This window comes from Nomascus leucogenys, chromosome 1a (genome assembly GCF_006542625.1).
Source record: "Nomascus leucogenys isolate Asia chromosome 1a, Asia_NLE_v1, whole genome shotgun sequence".
Classification (NCBI taxonomy): Eukaryota; Metazoa; Chordata; class Mammalia; order Primates; family Hylobatidae; genus Nomascus; species Nomascus leucogenys.
In genome coordinates, this window is record NC_044381.1 from 63,626,530 (window position 1) to 63,647,393 (window position 20,864).

Genomic DNA, 20,864 nt, shown 5'->3' on the forward strand with positions numbered 1-20,864 from the left:
AAAATGGAAGGTCAGTGAAATGAGCTCAGTATTCTTCAAGATGCTTTCCACCTTGGGGGACTTGCCTGTTCAGTTGAGATGCTATTCAGAGAACAGCTGCCAAGTGGCAGAGAAACCAACATATCTCACTGGGTTGGGAAGGCATAACCGAATTTCAGGGCTACCAAAGCAGACAAAACATTCAGGGACAAGTTTTCTGAGAAAAGGGAGGTATGAAAAAGTGATCCCATCACTTGGCAATCTTCTAAGACATTTGTGAAATTCTTAAATTACGGAGTGCAAGAGGACAAGAAGCCAAATGCAAAACAAAGTGGGATTTTCAGCAATCTCATCAGCTGAAGAGACAAAAATTGAAGTTTAGTACATAGTAAGAAGGAAAGTCCCTAGGTAAATCCAAGAGTATATTTTTGGAGGCTATATCCTAGGTTTAGGGTAGAAGCAGAAGTAGGCTAGCAAAATAGAACTACAACATTACCTCAAGTTAGTTCTGATTGAACTGGGGTGACTTGCTCTATTCTAGTTGTCTACTAGAGAATAGGTTGAATTCTCTCTAGAGGGAAATACCATCACCCCAGGATTCTATAATTTTTCACTGACAAGTCCATTATTCAGTCAAATTCACCAGATATTATCAAGAAACAGGACCAGAGGGGATGAGAATGGGGTAACAGATGATAGAAACAGAACCACAAGTGGCCCACATATGGAGTTATCACACAAGTACTGTAAATAATTATGATTAATAATATGAGCATTTAATTATATGTTTAAGAAAATAGATAAGACAGAATTTCACCAACAAACTCAAATCTATTCAAAAGCAAAAAAATCAGGGGGAGGAATATGGAACCTTCGAAATGGTGGAGTAAGGACTTCAGAAAATCTCCTCCGTAAAAGCAATGAGAACACTTGCAAAAGAACTGTCACAATCAACTTTTTCAGAATTCTGGAAATTAACCAAAGGCTTTTGACAATCCAGGAGTGCTTTTCCCAAGCACTCTTTGCTTGACTGAACTTCAGTCAGGCTCCTAAACTTCCTAAAAATGACTGAATTTTGCTAAGAACAGTGACCTTTTTTCTTGCCCTAATTCCATCTCCATCTCTTCTACTCTACAAAAGATGTGAAAGCCAAGAGCTTTCTAACTATCTGTTTTAAAAAGCAGTAGCTTAGCAGCCACTGGAAGATACAGAACGATTTGGAGCTCCCTAAAAGCCCCATCTCTAGAGAAATGGCATTATTTAACCTGTTTAGCAGCTTCTGAAAAGCTTCATTCTCAGGGCTTGCCTTTATTTAACCTGATTGAAGTAAATCTTACTCTGTATGAACAACTGTATCCACATGGCATTTATCAAAAACAATCAGTTAATTGTTTAACATTGCAGCTGCCTGAGGTGGCATTGACAATTGAAGCTAACAAAAGGCTGACCAAAAATAAAAGAAAAAAATTGGGGAATGAGATATCTGTAGGGAGCTTTACAAAGCTCTAATATATTTCTGGAAATCTGAAAGGCCATGCAAATATAAAGAGCTGTACACATCCCCAGAAAAAGAAAAAAAAACTGAGAAAGTCCTAATCTATCACCTCTGGCTGACCTTTAGGCTCTTCATGAGCAAGAAATGGAGGCTAAGACAAAGTTGTAAACTTCTCGCTAGAGCACTGAAGACATGCCCCAACACAAACACAGAACCTGCTGTGTTCTGGGGGATCTATTGGTTTAAGGCATTTAAGGAAAATCTCTGTTCAACAATTAGTTGACTGTTAAGCTAACAGAGCAAAGCCATACACAACAAAGACTATAGACTATACAGAATTAGTCTAGGAAAGTCACTAAGCAAACATACAGCAACAGTGACAGCAAAAACAAAAACAGCAATAACAAAAAAACCATGGGGAGAAGAAGAATCTGTAAAACTGTATTATTCAAAATGTCCAGTTTTCAACAAAAATTATGAGACACACAAAGAAATAGGAAACTATTGCCCATACACAGGATAAAAAGCAGTCAATAGAAGTTATCCCTGAGGAAGTCAAGACATTGGACTTACTATACAAAGACTTTAAGTCAACTATTACGAATATGTTTACAGAATTAATGAAAGCCATTTCTAAATATAGTATGAGAATGATGACTCAATGCATAGAGAGTATCATTAATAATACTACAAATTATAAGTAAGAACCACATAGGAATTATGGATTTGAAAAGTATAATGAAATAAAATATTCATGAGAGGGGTTCAGCAGCAGATTGGAACTGGCAGAAGAAAGAATCACTAAACTTGAAGGCAGGTCAATGAGATTATCCAATCTGAAGAACATAAAGAAAAAAAGGTAAAAGAAAAAATGAACAGAGACTCAGAGACCCTTGAGACACCATCAAGTGTACCAACATGTGCATAGTGGAAGTCCCAGAAGGGAAGAGAGAGAGAAAGGGGAAGAAAGGACATTTGAAAAGTTAATAGCCAAAACCTTTTCAAACCTGAATTTTAAAAAATATAAGTCTATACATTCAAGAAAGTCAAAGAACTTCAACTAGGAAAATTCAAGGAGTCACTACTAGAAAAATTACATTTAACTGTTACAAGCTAAAGACAATGAGCAAATCTTTTTAATTAATAAAATTTTTTCTTTGCTAATCAGCTGACTTTAGGGTGAGAATCTTGAAAGCAAGAGAAAAGTGACTCATTATATACAAGAGAACCTCAATAAGATTAACAACTAATTCCTCATCAGAAACTATAAAGGCCAGAAGATAGTGAGATGACATATATACAAGTGTTGAAAGAAAACTAAGAATTCTATATGCAGGAAATCTACCCTTCAAAAACAAAGGGGAACTTATGATACTCTCAAATAAATAAAACTAAATCACTAGCTACTAAAGGAAGTCCTTCAGGCTAAAAGCGAAGTGTACTAGATAGTAACTCAAATTTGTATGAAGAAATAAAAAGTACCAATAAAGATAAATGTGTAGGTAAATATAAAGAACAGAATAAGTATATTTTTATTTCTCTTATCTTCTGATTTAAAAGACAACCAACTGCATAAAGCAATAATTATAAAACTGTGTCAATGGGCTTGTAACACAAAAAGGTGCCATATTCATGATAGAATAATGGAAGGAAGAAATGAAGCATAGTTTTTGTAGGCTATGAAATTAAGTTAATATGAACTAGATTATCTTAAGTTATTAATTGAGGGCCGGGAGTGGTGGCTCATGCCTAAATCCCAGCACTTTGGCAGGCCGAGGTGAGAGGATGGCTTGAGCCCAGGAGTTTGAGACTAGCCTGGACAACATGTGAGACCCCACTTCTTTCTAAAAAAAAAATCAATTGTTTTGATCACCTCTCAGCGTTCTGGCTAAGATCAAGTGTATTATCTGTTCTTATAAGTTTAATATCTGATATGTCCTCTATCTGAGGATACTATATTAAATGGGTTTTTGGAGCAGGGAGATGGGATAGGAGCTTACTCTGTCCACTCCAGGCATCGACCTGGTATTGCAGTACCTCCAGGAATGGTGCACCCCCTTTGGGGAATAATAACGTTTTTAAAAATTACTTGTAAAAATATTTTTTAAAGATGTTAATTGAAATCCCTAGGGTAACCACTAAGAAAATAACTTAGAAATATATAGTAAAATAAAACAAGAGAATTAAAATGGTATATTAGAAAATATCTATTTAACATGAAAAACAGTAATAGAATAAAGGAACAAAAAGAAGATGTAATACATACAGAAAACAAATTCCAAAATGCAAACATAAATTCTACCTTATTAATAATTATGTTAATTGTAAATTGTAATTGTTAACACTCTGATCAAATAGTAGAGATTGGTAGAATGAATTGAAAAAATGATCCAACTATATGTTGTCTCCAAGAGACACACTTTAGATTCAAATATACAAATAAGTTGAAACTGAAAGATTGGAAAATGATATACCATTCAATGCAGTTCCCAAAAGAGAACTGGAGTGGCTACAATAATATCAGACAAAATGGACATGAGATGCCACCTCCCACTTGGGATGACTATAATAAAAAAGAGAAAGTGAGAAATGTTGACAAGGATATGGAGAAACTGAAACCCTAATACACTGCTAGTGGGAATGTAAAATGGTACAGCCACTTTGAAAAAGTTTGGCAATTATTAAATAGTTAAGTATAGAGTTACCATATGATCCAACAGTTCCATTCCCTGGTTTATACCTTAAAGAAAATGAAAACATATGTCCACAGAAAAACTTGTTCACAAATAAAATGGCATCATTATTATAATAGCCAAAAAATGAAAGCAATCCAAATGTTCATCAATTGATAAATGTATAAACCTTGAAAATCTTGTCTTAGTGAAAGAAGCCAGATACAGAAGACCACATATTGTATGATCTGATTTATATGAAAGCTCTAGATGGGCAAATCTATATAGACAGAAAGTAGATTAATAGTTGTCTGGGGGTGGGGTAAAGAGGGAAGAGATAGGGAAAGGGAATGGGAGTGACTGCTAATGGGTGTGGAGTTTCTTTTGAGGTGATAAAAAATGTTCTAGAATTAGACAGTGGTAAGCATTACACAGCTTCATGAGTATATTTAAAACCAATGAATTATATACTTAAAAAAATGAATTATTTGGAATGCAAATTCCATCTCAAAACTATTTAAAAATGAACAAATGGAAATTCTAGAATTGAAAAATAGAATTACAGAAATTAAAAGTCAGTTAATGGGTTTAATAACATACTGAACATCGCTAAGATTCAAAAAACTTTTTTTAATTGGCCAATAGAAAATATCCAAACTAAAGAACTGAGAACAAAAAGAAAGAAAATATTTGTAAGACAGCATGAAGGATATATAATACATAGTAAGAACTTTTAATGTACATATAATTGGAGTCTCAGAAAGATAGGAGAGACAATTAGGCAGGGGCAATATTTGACAAGATAAAGATCAAGAAATTTTGAAAACTAGTGAAAGATCTCAGCTCAAAGATTAGAGAAGTTTAATGAAACCCAAGCAGAATAACTACAAAGACTACACACATGCATGTTGATATAGTTTGGATATTTGTCCTCTGAAATCTCATGTTGAAATGTGATCCCCAGCGTTGGAGGTGTGACCTAGTGGGAGGTGTTTGGGTCATGGGAGTGGATCCGTCATGAATGGCTTGGTGCCATGCCCTTCATGATTAGTGAGGTTTTGCTCTATTAGTTCATGTAAGAACTGGTTGTTTAAAGAGCCTAGCACCTCCTCCCTGCCTCCCTCTTGCTCTGTCTCACCATGTTGACATGCCTGCCCTGTGTTTGCCTTCCGCTACGAGTAAAATCTTCCTGAGACTTTACCAGAAGCTGAGCTCGCATTGGTGCCATGCTGTTAGAGCCTGCAGAACCATGAGCCAAATAAAACACTTCTCTTTATAAATTACCCCATCTCAGATTATTCCTTTATAATAATGCAAAGTGGACAAATACATATCATACTAAAATGCTGAAAATCAAACATGAGGAGAAAATATTAAATGCACCCAGAGGAAAATAGTACTTTCAAAAACAAAAACAAAAAACAATTTTAGGACTGACATCTGACTTCTCAATAGATATGATGGAAGCCAGAATTCAGTTGAATTACATCTTTAAATAAGTGGCTGATAAGGAAATAATTGTTTACCTAGAATTCTATTCCCAGAAAAACTATCCTTCAAATGTAAAGGAAAAAGACATTCCCAGACAAACAAAAACTGAAAGAAATCATCAGCAGCAGACATGCACCAAAAATAAAATGAAACAAAACAAAAATAAAAAGCTAGATACAGAAGAAAATTATTCTAGCAAAAGAAAAACACTTCCCGCAAAAGAAAATAATTCAAGAGATAAACATGGAAATGTAGAAAGGAATGAAGATGAATGGGGAAATATGTGAATAAATATAGAATACTTCTTAGGATTTAAAAAATATATAAATAAAATATAAAGAAAATACTAGGGTAGTTAAAAAAATAATACAACTATCGTAATGTTAGTTGTGGGCTGAAGAAAAAAATCACAACTAGTAAAGGAATATAAACAATAAGAACTCAACAACAACAAAAAGCGTATATTGAAATCTGGCAAGATGGCCAAATAGGAACAGCTCTGGTCTGCAGCTCCTAGCAAGACCTATGCAGAAGGCCAGTGATTTTTGCATTTCCAACCGAGTGGTGCCTGGAACCCCAGCAGGACAGAACCGTTCACTTTCCTGGAAAGGGAGCTGAAGCCAGGGAGCCAAGTGGTCTCACTCAGTGGGTTCCACTCCCACGGAACCCAGCAAGCTAAGAAACACTGGCTTGAAATTCTCAATGCCAGCACAGCAATCTGAAGTTGACCTGGGATGATGGAGTTTGGTGTGAGAGGAGCATCCGCCATTACTGAGGCTTGTGTAGGCAGTTTTTCCCTGACAGTGCTAAGGAGGCCAGGAAGTATAGACTGGGCAGAACTCACCACAGTGTGGCAAAGCGGTTGTGGCCAGACTGCATCTCTAGATTACCCCTCACTGGGCAGGATCTCTGAAAGAAAGGCAGCAGCTTATAGATAAAACTCCCATCTCCCTCGGACAGAGCCCCTGGGGGAAGGGGTGGCTGTGGGTGCAGCTTCAGTGGACTTAAATGTCCCTCCCTGCTGGCTCTGAAGAGAGCAGTGGATCCTGACAGGGAGGATTCTCCCAGCACAGTGCTCAAGCTCTGCTAAGGGACAGACTACCTTCTCAAGTGGGTCCCTGACTCCCATGCCTCCTGACTGGGAGAGACCTCCCAGCAGGGGCCGACAGGCACCTCTTATAGGAGAGCTCTGGCTGGCATCTGGCAGGTGGCCTCTGGGACAAAGCTTCCAGAGAAGGGAGCAGTCAGCATTCTTTGCTGTTCTGCTGCCTCCAGTGGTGATGCCCAGGCAAACAGGGTCTGGAATGGACCTCCAGCAAACTGCAGCAGACCTGCAGAAGAGGGGCCTGTTAGAAGAAAAACGAACAGAAAACAATAATATCAACATCAACACAAAAGATCCCCACACAAAAACCCCATCCAAAAGTCATCAACCTCAAAGATCAAAGGTAGAGAAATCCATGAAGATGAGTAAAAACCATCACAAAAAATGCTGAAAATTCCAAAAATCACAATGCTGCTGCTTCTCTAAATGATCACAACTCTTCTCCAGCAAGGGCACAAAATTGGATGGAGAATGAGTTTGACAAATTGACAGAAGTTGGCTTCAGAAAATAGGTAATAACAAACTCCTCTGAGGTAAAGGAGCATGTTCTAACCCAATGCAAGGAAGCTGAGAACCTTGATAAAAGGTTACAGGAACTGCTAACTAGAATAACCAGTTTAAAGAAGAACATAAATGACCTGATGGAGCTGAAAAACACAGCATGAGAACTTTGTGAAGCATACATAAGTATCAATAGCCAAATCAATCAAGCAGAAGAAAGAATATCAGAAATTGAAGATCGACTTAATGAAATAAGGCATGAAGACAAGATTAGAGAAAAAAAATGAAAAGGAACGATCAAAGCCTCCAAGAAATATGGGACTGTGTGAAAAGACCAAACCTATGACTGATTGGTGTACCTGAAAGTGAGGGGAAGAATGGAACCAAGTTGGAAAACATACTTCATGATATTATCCAGGAGAATTTCCCCAACCTAGCAAGACAGGCCAACATTCAAATTCAGGAAGTACAGAAAACACCACTAAGATACTCCATGAGAAGAGCAACATGAAGACACATAATCATCAGATTCTCCAAGGCTGAAATGAAAGAAAAATTGTTAAGGGCAGCCACAGAGAAAGGTCAGGTTTCTGAGAAAGGGAAGCCCATCAGACTAATGGCAGATCTCTCTGCAGAAACCGTACAAGCCAGAAGAGAGTAGGGACCAATATTCAACATTGTTAAAGAAAAGAATTTTCAACCCAGAATTTCATATCCAGCCAAACTAAGCTTCATAAGCAAAGGAGAATTCAAATCCTTTACAGACAAGCAAATGCTGAAGGATTTTGTCACCACCAGGACCGCCCTAGAAGAGCTCCTGAAGGAAGCACTAAATATGGAAAGGAAAAACCAGTACCAGCCACTGCAAATACATACCAAATTGTAAAGAACATCAACACTATGAAGAAACTACATCAAGTAAAGGGCAAAATAACTAGCTACCATCATAATGACAGAATCAAATTCACACATAACAATATTAATCTTAAATGTAAAAGGGCTAAATGCCCCAATTAAAAGACACAGACTGGCAAATTGGATAGAGTCAAGACCCATCGATGTGCTGTCTTCAGGAGACTCATCTCACATGCAAAGACACACATAGGCTCAAAATAAAAGGATGGAGGAATATTTACCAAGCAAATGCAAAGAAAAAAAAAAGCAAGGGTTACAATCCTAGTCTCTGATAAAATAGACTTTAAACCAACAAAGATCAAAACAGACAAAGAAGGCCATTACATAATGGTAAAGGGATCAATGCAACAAGAAGAGCTAACTATCCTAAATATATATGCACCTAATACAGGAGTACCCAGATTCATAAAGCAAGTTCTTAAAGACATACAAAGAGACTTAGACTCACACACAATAATAGTGGAAGACTTTAACACCCCATTGTCAGTATTAGATCAATGAGACAGAAAATTAACAAGAATATCCAGGACTTGAACTCAGCTCTGGACCAAGCAGACCTAATAGATATCTACAGAACTCTCCACCCCAAATCAGGAGAATATACATTCTTCTCAGCAACACATCGCACTTATTCTAAAATTGACCACATAATTGGAAGTAAAACACTCCTCAGTAAATGCAAAACAATGGAAATCATAACAAACAGTCTCTCAGACTGCAGTGCAATCAAATTAGGACTCAGGATTAGGAAACCCACTCAAAACTGCACAACTACATGGAAACTGAACAACCTGCTCCTGAATGACTACTGGGTACATAATGAAATGAAGGCAGAAATAAAGATGTGTTTTGAAACCAATGAGAACAAAGACACAATGTACCAGAATCTCTGGAACACAGCCAAAGCAGTGTTAGAGGGAAATTTATAGCACTAAATGCCCACAGGAGAAAGCAGGAAAGATCTAAAATTGACACCCTAACATCACAATTAAAAGAACTAGACAAGCAAGAGCAAACAAATTCAAAAGCTAGAAGACAAGAAATAATGAAGATCAGAGCAGAGCTGAAGGAGATAGAGACATGAAAGACCCTTCAAAAAATCAATGAATCCAGGAGCTGTTTTTTTAAAAAGATCAATAAAATAGACCGCTAGCCAGACTAATAGAAAAGAGAGAAGAATCAAATAGATGCAATAAAAAATGATAAAGGGAATATCACAACTGATCCTACAGAAATACAAACTACCATCAGAGAATACTATGAACACCTCTACGAAAATAAACTAGAAAATCTAGAAGAAATGGATAAATTCCTGGACACGTACACCCTCCCAAGACTAAATCAGGAAGAAGTAGAATCCCTGAATAGACCAATAGCAAGTTCTGAAATTAAGGCAGTAATTAATAGCCTACCAACCAAAAAAAGCCCAGGACCAGATGGGTTCACAGCCAAATTCTACCAGAGGTACAAAGAGGAGCTGGTACCATTCCTTCTGAAACTATTCCAAACAATAGAAAAAGACTCCTCCCTAACTCATTTTATGAGGCCAGCATCATTCTGACACCAAAACCTGGCAGAGACAACAAAAAAGGAAAATTTCAGGCCAATGTCCCTGATGAACATCAATGCAAAAATCCTCAATAAAATACTGACAAACCGAATCCAGCAGCACATCAAAAAGCTTATCCACCACAATCAAGTCGGCTTCATCCCTGGGATACAAGGCTGGTTCGACATACACAAATCAATAAATGTAGTCCATCACATAAACAGAACCAAAGACAAAAACCACATTATTATCTCAATAAATGCAGAAAAGGCCTTTGATAAAATTCAACACCACTTCATGCTAAAAACTCAATAAACTAGGTGTTCATGTGAGATACCTCAAAATAATGAGAGCTATTTATGACAAACCCATAGCCAATATCATACTGAATGGGGAAAAGCTGGAAGCATTCCCTTTGAAAACTGGCAAAGACAAGGATACCCTCTCTCACCATTACTATTCAACATAGTATTGGAAGTTCTGTCCAGGGCAATCAGGCAAGAGAAAGAAATAAAAGGTACTCAAACTGGAAGAGAGGAAGTCAAATTGTCTCTGTTTGCAGATGACATGATTGTATATTTAGAAAACCCCATTGTCTCAGCCCAAAAACTCCTTAAGCTGATAATCAACTTCAGCAAAGTCTCTGGATACAAAATCAATGTGCAAAAATCACAAGCATCCCTATACACCAATAATAGACAAGCAGAGAGCCAAATCATGAGTGAACTTCCCATTCACAATTGCTACAAAGAAAATAAAATACCGAGGAATACAACTTACAAGGGATGTGAAGGACCTCTTCGAAAAGAACTACAAACCACTGCTCAAGAAAATAAGAGAGGACACAAACAAATGGAAAAAAATTCCATGCTTATCAATAGGAAGAATCAATATCATGAAAATGGCCATACTGCCCAAGGTAATTTATAGATTCAATGCTATTCCCATCAAGCTACCATTGACTTTCTTCACAGAATTAGAAAAAACTACTTTAAATTTCATATGGAACCAAAAAAGAGCCTGTATAACCAAGACTATCCTAAGCAAAAAGAACAAAGCTGGAGGCATCACGTTACCTGACTTCAGACTATACTACAAGGCTACAGTAACCAAAACAGCATGGTACTGGTGCCAAAACGATATATAGACCAATGGAACAGAACAGGGGCCTCAGAAATAACACCACACATCTACAACCATCTGATCTTTGACAAACCTGATAAAAACAAGCAATGGGGAAAGGATTCTCTATGTAATAAATGTTGCTGGGAAAACTGGGTAGCCATATGCAGAAAACTGAAACTGGACCCCTTCCTTACACCTTATACAAAATTAACTCAAGTTGGATTAAAGACTTAAATATAAAACCTAAAACCATAAAAACCATGAAGAAAACCTAGGCAATGCCATTCAGGACGTAGGCATGGGCAAAGACTTCATGACTAAAATATCAAAAGCAATTGCAGCAAAAGCCAAAATTGACAAATGTGATCTAATTAAAGAGCTTCTGCACAGCAAAAGAAACTGCCATCAGAGTATTCCTACAGAATAGGAGAAAATTTTTGCAATCTATCAATCTGACAAAGGTCTAATATTTAGAATGTACAGTGAACTTAAACAAATTTACAAGAAAAAACCAACCCCATCAAAATGTGGCCGAAGGATATGAACAGACACTTCTCAAAAGTAGACGTTTATGCAGCCGACAAACATGAAAAAAGGCTCGTCATCACTGGTCATGAGAGAAATGCAAATCAAAACCACAATGAGATACCATCTCATGCCAGTTAGGATGGCGATCATTAAAAAGTCAGAAAACAACAGATGTGGAGAGAGGATGTAGAAAAACAGGAATGCTTTTACACTGTGTAAATGAGTTCAACCGTTGTGGGACACAGTGTGGCAATTCTTCAAGGATCTAGAACCAGAAATACCATTTGACCCAACAATCCCATTACTGGGTATATACCCAAAGGATTATAAATCATTCTACTGTAAAGACACATGCACATGTATGTTTACTGCAGCACTATTTACAATAGCAAAGACTTGGAACCAACCCAAATGCCCATCGATGATAGACTGGATAAAGAAAATGTGGCACATGTACCCCATGGAATACTATGCAGCCATAAAAAAGAATGAGTTCATGTCCTTTGGAGGGACATGGATGAAGCTGGAAAGCATCATTCTCAGCAGACTAACACAGGAACAGAAAACCAAACACTGCATGTTCTCACTCACAAGTGGGAGTTGAACAATGATAACACATGGACACAGGGAGGGGAGCATCACACACTGGGACCTGTTGGGGGGTGGGGGGAAAGGGAAGGGAGAACATTAGGACAAATACCTGATGCATGCAGGGCTTAAAACCTAGATGTTGGGGTGATAGGTCCAGCAAAGCACCATCGCACATGTATACCTATGTAACAAACCTGCATGTTCTGCACTTGTATCCCAGAACTTAATGTAAAAAAAAAAAAAAAAAGAATATTTTATCCATTTATCCTTTTTTTCTTGCATTTTTAGGTGTTTTGTAGCCAGAGTGCACAGTGATCTCTAGTGTTTTTTTTTCTTTTGGTAGAAAAATAGGTCTATAATTCATTTATTTTTCTTCATCTTTCTACACACTGTACCCATTCTGGCTGGAATTTTGTAGGAGCATATATCTTCTGGCTAGGAGTTTGAAATGTAATATTGAATTTATGCACTAGATTTTAAAGTTTTTGTTTTTGTTTTTTTTTCGTTTGTAGAAAGGAATGCCTTAGTTATGTTCCTAATTTTAAGGGAATCTATGCCTTATTTTATTTTATTTATTTATTTATTTATTTTTTATTTTTTATTTTTTTGAGACGGAGTCTTCTCTGTCACCCAGGCTGGAGTGCAGTGGTGTGATCTCGGCTCACTGCAAGCTCCGCCTCCCGGGTTCACACCATTCTCCTGCCTCAGCCTCCCAAGTAGCTGGGACTACAGGCACCTGCCACCATGCCCAGCTAATTTTTTGTTGTTGTTGTTGTATTTTTAGTAGAGACGAGGTTTCACCGTGTTAGCCAGGATAGTCTCCATCTCCTGACCTTGTGATCCGCCCGCCTCGGCCTCCCAAAGTGCTGGGATTACAAGCGTGAGCCACCGCACCCGGCCCCACCTCATTTTAGTATTGTTATGTTTGCTAGAGATAGATCTCCAATGTCTTAGTTATAGGTAATTTTGATAAAGTTGGTGGGTACATTTAATCTTAAGTAAATACATTTTTTACAATAACATCTTAACCAATGTTTCCTTTGATAAGTGTTCTTAGTCTCAAGGTTGTAAGTTGATAATCTTTGGAAATAATAAAACAAAACTGTCAATATTGCACAAAAAAAGCCTATATTTTAGACTCTACTTTGTTGGTAATCCTGGGTGACAATATTCTACATGCCAGCCTAGTCACTTACAGTTCTTTGAAAGCTGCCACACCGTTTAATGGCTTCATACTTCACACCAGCCATTCCCTCGTCCTGGAATGCTTCCTTCCTCCCTACCATTCTTGATGAACTCACACTCATCCTTTAAGATACCCACAAGGAGAGCCAGCTGTGTAGTTTCATTATTTCTAGGATTTAACCCTTATTACTTTACTTATTATAACTCTGGGGCAATTATTTGATGTATAATTCATCTTAGGTATTCAGGAAATATGGAATAGAACAAGATCCTAGGGATCCTGGACTATATACCATTTCTGATTGCTTTCAGTTATGAGAGGTTTAATTCTTATGTACATGTAGCTTCTGATGCTGGTTGTTTTAACAAATAAGTGAATGTTTTAGAGGAACCTTTGTTTGTTTATGCATCAATTTTTGAATGGGTAACTGCCATGGTTTGGATGTATCCCCCAAAACTCATGAGTTGGAAACTTGATTCCCCAATGCAGTGGTGTTGAAAGGTAGGGCTTAATGGGAGATGTTTGGGTCATGGGGGCACTGCCCTTATTAATGGATTAATGCCATTATCATGGGAGTAAGTTCCTTATTAAAGGATGAGTTTGGTTCCCTCTTGCTGTTTCCCTAACCCTCTCTCTGCCCCTTCCACCATGGGATGATGTAGCAAGAAGGCTCTCACTAGATGTCAGAACCTTGATCTGAGACTTTCCAGCCCCCAGAACTGTAAGGATATAAGTTTCTGTTCTATATAAATTGCTCAGTCTCAGGCATTCTGTTATAGCAGTACAAAATGGATTGAGACAATAACCCTCGTCACATTGCAATCTGAGTGCCAATACATCAGCCACATTGAGCTCACACCATTAGAGGCTAGGACAAAGGAAAACCACTATTTTTTGGGGTTTAGGATACATAATAAGTGTGTGGGCTACAGCCCTGGGGTTACACTTATAACATTGTTATACAGACACTAGAAATAGATCAGAAAAAGCTTAGATGTTTTCTGCTGGATCAATTTCTAGGAATGTTCCAAAATACCAATCATTGTATTTTCTAAGAGAAGACACTCTGCTTTGGTGTGAAGGGTCTTTGGTTTATGAAAAACTGTGCTTTTCACATATAAGTTGTCACAGCTGTTCCAGGTCATGTGTGGTCTCTTAGTAGCATGTAGGTTCGGAAACCTTAGTGAGGCAGTGTAGGCAGAATATATAGCCATTAGAACCAGACAAATGTGAGATTAAGTCTCTGCTCTACCAGTTACTGCTGCGTGGCCCTGGAAAGGCACTTAACTTCCCTAAGCTTCAGTTTCCTCCTCCAAAATGTGGGAACTTTCACTTACCTTACAGGTTGTGGAAAGGATGTTGAGGTCCCTAGCAGAGTGCCTACACATGGTAAATGGCCAACATAGTAGTGCCCCCTTTATCTACGTTTTTGCCTTCCATGGTTTCGGTTACCCACAGTCAGCTGTGGCCCAAAAATATTAAATGGAAAGTTCCAGAAATAAACAATTCATAAGTTTTAAACTATGTGCTGTTGTGAGTAGCATGATGAAATCTTCCACTGTTCCACTCTGTCCCAAGCAGAACACAAATCATCTCTTTGTCCAATGTGTCCATGCTGTCTACACTCTCTGCCTGTGAGTCACTTAGTAGCCATCTTGGTTATCAGACTGACTGTCACAGTATCACAGTTCTTGTGTCCAAGTAACCTTTATTTTACTTAATTATGGCCCCAAAGTGCAAGAGTAGTGATGCTGACAATTTAGATATGGCAAAGAGAAGCCATAAAGTGCTTCAAGTGAAAAGGTGAAAGGTTGTGACTTAACAAGGAAAGGACAAATCTGAGGTTGCTAAGATCTACAGTAGGAACAAATCTTCTGTGAAATTGAGAACAATATATTGTAATTATTCTATTATTGGTCATTGTTAGTGTCCTATTATGCCTAATTTATAGATTAAGCTTTATTATAGATATGTATGTATGGGGAAAAATATATTGTATATAGGGTTTAATACTGCCTTTGGTTTCAAGCATCCACTAGGCATCTAGGAACATATGCCCTGCAGATAAGGGGGAACTACTGTAAATAATCACTGATATTATATTTCCTTAGAAAATCAGTTATTAAAGTAATTTCCAGAACAAGAACAAAACACCTTCAACCTAATGCTCTATTTGTAGGTACCCTGGGCACAGTGTAGCAAAACTTGTTTTTCTTATTTACATTGTTGTACATGGGAATAAAAATATATAAGTGGTAAAAGATTTAGTTAGAAAAGTGGAAGGTGTCTTGAGAAATTTTTGAAAATCTATATTGAAGCAAATGAAACAGAGAATAAAGAAGGCAGACCCTAGAAAAAATTTACTTTAAAAATCAGAATTTTCTATGTTGTGCACCAGATAATTTTATTTAATGTGTCAAATATTCACTCAAAATAAATGTTGAACACACTAAGTTTATGCATTCAAAATTTTCCACAATATATTCATATAATAACATGCACTCTATTTTTGCTATGAAGTATCACCCGAGGCAGCTGAAGCATCTTTCAAAATTTTTAAGAAGACAAAGCAAACACAACCAAATTATTTTCTTTAGACAAAGCAATACTATGTTAGCTAAAGTGTGTCCACATAACCCAGAAATAATGTAAATACAGGAGTAGAATTAGGAGCAATTTGATATCTACTATATGTGTTTTTGTTAGATTTTCATAGACTGTGTATTTATAAGGAGAAGGTAGGACATGGTCTACCAATCAAGCAAGCTCAGACTATAACATTATTTTAGCATAATGACATGAGGAGCAGGACAGGGCTTGGCTGTCAGCCATTTAACTTAAGAGTTTACCCTGTTCCTTCAGTGGTCAACCCATTGCCCTAAATCCTGGGAGTGGGTTCAATTGTGTCTTCTCCAAAGAGGTATGTTGAAGCCCTAACCCACGTACTAGAACGTGACTGTATTTGGAGATAGAACCTTTTAGGAGGTAATTAAGTCAAAATGGGATTGTTAGGGTGGGCTGTAATTCATTATGACTGGTGAACCTATAAGAAGATAAATATCGGGGGTGCGCTGGCACAGAGGAAAGGCCATGTGAAGCAAGAAGGCAGCCATCTGCAAGCCAAGGAGAGAAATTTCAGAAGGAACCAACCCTACCGACATCTTGATCTTGGACTTTCAGCCACCAGAACTGTGAGAAAATAAATTTCTAATGTTTAAGCCACCCAGTCTGGGATATTTTGTTATGGCAGCCCTGGCAAACTACAGTAGTTCCCCCTTATCTTTGAGGGATATGTTCTAAGATCCCTGGTGGATGCCTGAAACTGCTGAAACTACTGAACCGTATGTATACTATATATTTTTTCCTATACATACATACTTATGATGAAGTTTAATTTATAAATTAGGCCAAGTAAGAGATTAACAAGGAATAATAAAATAAGACAATTATAACAATATGCTAGCATCACTACCCTTATGCTTTGCCATTTTTTAGTAGAATAAGGGTTTCTTGAACACAAGCAAGGTTTTATCAGGCTACTCAGAACGTGGCTCTTTCTCTTATACTCATCTAATCCATCATGAAATTCTGTGGCTTGGCTTTCAAAATATATCCAGGATTTGACCACTTATCACCACCCTCATTGCTAATACACAGTTCAATCCATGATTGCTGGTCAAATGTGCTATCATAGTCAAATCCACTATCAGTCAAATTGACCATCATAGCTCACCTGGGTTATGTGCGGTAGCCTCTAACAGGGCTCTTTGATTTCACCCTTGCTTCATTTCCACCCCCAGTCTTTCTTCAACACAGTAGCCAGAGCAATCCTGATAAAACTAGATCAGATCGCTTCTCTCCTAAGTTCAACACTCTCCAATGACTTTCCATTTGAGGTAAAGTAAAATCCAAAGTCCTGGCTGGGCGCGGTGGGTCATGCCTGTAATCCCAGCACTTTGGAAGGCTAAGGTGGATGGATCACCTGAGGTCAGGAGTTCAAGACCAGTCTGACCAACATGGCAAAACCCTGTCTCTGCTAAAAAATACAAAAATTAGTGGGCATGGTGGTGGGCACCTGTAATCCCAGCTACTCAGGAGGCTGAGGCAGGGAGAATTGCTTGAACCCAGTAGGTGGAAGTTGCAGTGAGCTGAGATCATGCCACTGCACTCCAGCCTGGGCAACACAGCAAGACTCTATCTTGGAAAAAAAAATTCAAAGTCCTTCTAATTAATTACAAGGTCCTCCATGATCTGGCCTACCATTATTTCTCTGGGTCATTTCCTAGCACTCTCTCCCTAGCTCACCACGCTATAGCTAAAGCAGTCGCCTTGCTGTTCCTAGGACACACTGAGCATGCTTTCACTTATGGGGCTTTGCAATGGCTGTCCCCTCTACCTGGAACATTGCTTTCCAGATATGCTCTTGGTGAGCTACCTCAACTCTTTTCAAGGTTACCTTCTCAATGGGCTTCGTTGTGACTCTTCTATTTACATTAGTTAACTCCACCTACATTCTCCTCTCAATTCCCTAACTCCCTCACCTGCTCCATTTTTATTTCTGTAGCAATTATCACCTTTTAAAATAGTGCATAATTCATGTATACATATGTAACAAACCTGCACATTGTGCACATGTACCCTAAAACTTAAAGTATAATAATAATAAAATTAAAAAATAAAATAAAATACAATAGTGCATAGTTATAATTAAGCTTAATATTTCTTGTCAGTCTCCTCTACTAGAAGTTCCATGAGGGTAAATCTTGTCTGTTTTGTTCATCTGTGTTTCACAAGTGCTTAAAACAGTATCAGGCACATAGTAGATACTCAACAGCTATTTGCTGAATGAAGGAATAAATGAATAATACAGCAATAATTAATTGTCATATGCCAGGTCTTATTCTAAGTATGTTTTATATCGTGTTTCATTTAAACCTCACCACAGTCTGTGAGGTAGGTATTAATTATTCTTAATACAAAGATAAAGAAAATAGGCTTAGAGAGGTTAAAGGTAGAACTGAGATTTGAACCCAGGCAGTCTAATCCCAAAGCCTCTCAGTTTTTAAATTCAACCATCCTATGAAAATAGGAAAATAGGTAAGTGGTTATGATTAAATTCAAGTGGTTATGATTAAATTCAACCATCCTATGAAAATAGGAAAATAGGTAAGTGGTTATGATTATTCTCATTTTCTAGATGACAGAACCGAGACTTAGAGATTTTAAGTAACTTTCTCAAGGTGAATGGGAACCTTACCTAGTGAATGGGAAACCTTAGGTTGTCCTGATGCCCTAAGTTCATGGGTTTGTTATAACCTGGCCTGGTGTTCCTCCTTGCCCTTTTCAGGGACTCCTTCCCTTCAGTGCTATTTTTCTAGGTCTTCTCTTCCATGTCTAAGGCATTCCACAGTCTTCGTTACCCACAGAATTCCCTGTAGTAGTCCACCACAACATAGTTCTCTTTGGTTGTGCCTCTTACTAGATCTCTTCCTGCTATATCTGACAAAAGGAAGAAAAACTATCAACCTTCTCTCAAGAAAAACACACATACACATAACATCTAGACTACAATAGACTCTAGCTAAAACTGATTAATTCTTGACTTCAGTCCTCTTGCAATAAAAAGATACCTTTTTACCATCCCATTTTCTAGGGTCTCACTAATTAATTGGTTAGTTATTATTAAATGTGTCAGTGAAGGCTTATAGATTCATTTATTCATTTGTGCATTCATTCCATAGGCAATTTTGAGCACCTATTGTGTATAAGACAGAATACTAAATTTTGTGGGGAATTAAAAATGACTATAGTCATTGTACTATGCCCTCAAGACATTTCCAGTCAGAGCCAATGAGATTCAGTTTGGGTATTTTTGTCTGAGTTTTCACTTTCCACTAGATTCAATGTTGAAAGGCCATGAGATTGCAGTTGCTACAGCCACCGTGTTGCCATGACAGGAGATCCTGTGTAGATTGGAGCCCACCCAGAAAAACCAGCTCAAAGAGACAGAAAGAGGGAGAAAGAGAAACTGGCTCCTGAGGACACAGTTTTAATCCCTGCATCAAGCTGTGCCTGAAGCTAACCCCACAGTAGTCTTTTTCTGTAACAAAGTCCGAAGAAGGATTTTCTTTTCACTTAAGTCAGTTTGAGTTGTATTTTCTGTTATAAGCTTTTAGAATAGTCCTAATACATATAGGCCTTTCTAGTTATATTTTAACATCCTGATCTCTTTCCAAAGATAGCTTCATACATAAGGAGCCACCTTAGCATCCTTCACTCAGTGCTCAAAGTGAGCAACTGGTCTGCCTTTGGGCCAATGCTAAATCTCTTCAACAGCATCCTTTACCAAAGCAACATTGTCCCAGAATCTGCTGAAGCAGCAAGAAAAAAGAGTTCAGCAGTAGGACCAAGCTGCATATCTTCTTAGGCAAGAGTGCATCACTATTGAGGCTAAATGGACATTCACTAGCAAGGTGGCTGGAAACAACTATTCTAGAAAGAACCCAAGGAAAAATTTCCAGGAGGAACCCAAACAGAAAATCTATGTAGGTTGTATTCTGTAGTGCAAGTACTAAGGGAAGGGGGTGGTCTCAGAGGGTTAGCCAGTGAGTACATTGGCAGAAATGGTAAGATGCAGAGGCTCCTGAAAGAGCCAGCATTTAGACATGTTATAACAAAGGACATTCAGTAGCTAAGAGAGCACTTTAAATAGCACCAAATATTTTTAAAGTTCCTTTCTTTTAATCCATCTTCCACCTTCCCTGATTAAAAAATCATGAAGATGAGGGGCAGGAGAGGAGGTGAAACAAAGAAAATGAAAGAATAGATGGTTTCTTCCCTTATCCTTTCCAACTATGAGTCAGGCCCAAGCTGAGGGAAGGAGAGAAGATTCAGTTGAATGAGAAATGGAAGTTTTGATTTGAACTGGACTTCTGACATACCTGAATATCTAATTGTTCTAATATCTCAACAGGACTGGGAAGCTAAGGGATTTGCCAAGGCATGGGGAAAAGAGGATCTTTATGTTTGAAGAGTGATAGAAAAAATTAAGCTGTTCATTGTTACATTCTACCATGTTTAGCCAATTAAACAAACAGGTTTTACTGGAGGTGGTTCTGTGGTATTATTCCATAGGCTTATCTTGAGTTAGACCAAGTTTGTCCAAACTGCAGCCCACAGGCTGCATGTGGCCCAGAACAGCTTTGAATATGGCCTAACAGAAATTTGTAAACTTTCTTAAAACATTATGAGAATTTTTTTTGCAATTTGTTTTTTTAGCTCATCATCTATCATTAGTGTTAGTGTATTTTGTATGTGGCCCAAGACAATTCTTCTTCTTCCAATGTGGCCCAGAGAAGTCAAAAGATTGAATACCCTGAGTTAGACCATAAGAAACAGCACAATGCAAATTACCCTCATATTTACTATCATAATGGTTTCTCTAGGAGAATTCATGCGGAAATATCTCTATGAGTTTAGTATCAGGGGTAGTTCTGCTTCTCTGGACCAAGTGTTGTGCTTTTATTCAGTTAGTATACCAAATGAAATGGGGGTGTGAGTGAGAAAGATCCATTCTATGGAAGGTACTTTTTAATTTATTATTATTTTTTTTTGAGACAGGGCCTTGCTCTGTCACCCAAGTGGGGTACAATGGCATGAACATGGTTCACTATAGCCCTGACCTTCTGGGCTCAAGCAGTCCTTCTGCCTCAGCGTTCCAAGTAGCT

General features: G+C 37.9%; 1 protein-coding gene and 1 non-coding gene across 4 annotated transcripts in view; one reads left to right on the forward strand and one right to left on the reverse strand.

The window, feature by feature from the left end:
• MAMDC2 (MAM domain containing 2) overlaps positions 1-20,864 on the reverse strand; it is a 181,809-nt gene that overhangs the window by 32,325 nt on the left and 128,620 nt on the right. Inside the window, exon 12 of one of the 3 annotated variants that reach the window (XM_030810034.1) lies at positions 15,523-16,326. The exons of the other annotated variants lie outside the window; for them this stretch is intronic. Within the exon in view, the coding sequence (XP_030665894.1) occupies positions 16,273-16,326 (54 nt within the window). The 3' untranslated portion in view covers positions 15,523-16,272. Of the gene's footprint in view, positions 1-15,522; positions 16,327-20,864 lie in introns of those variants that run through there. 3 annotated transcript variants of the gene reach the window in all.
• On the forward strand, positions 3,343-3,533 carry LOC115836106. The gene has a single exon (XR_004031111.1). It is a non-coding gene; the product is annotated as a U2 spliceosomal RNA (small nuclear RNA).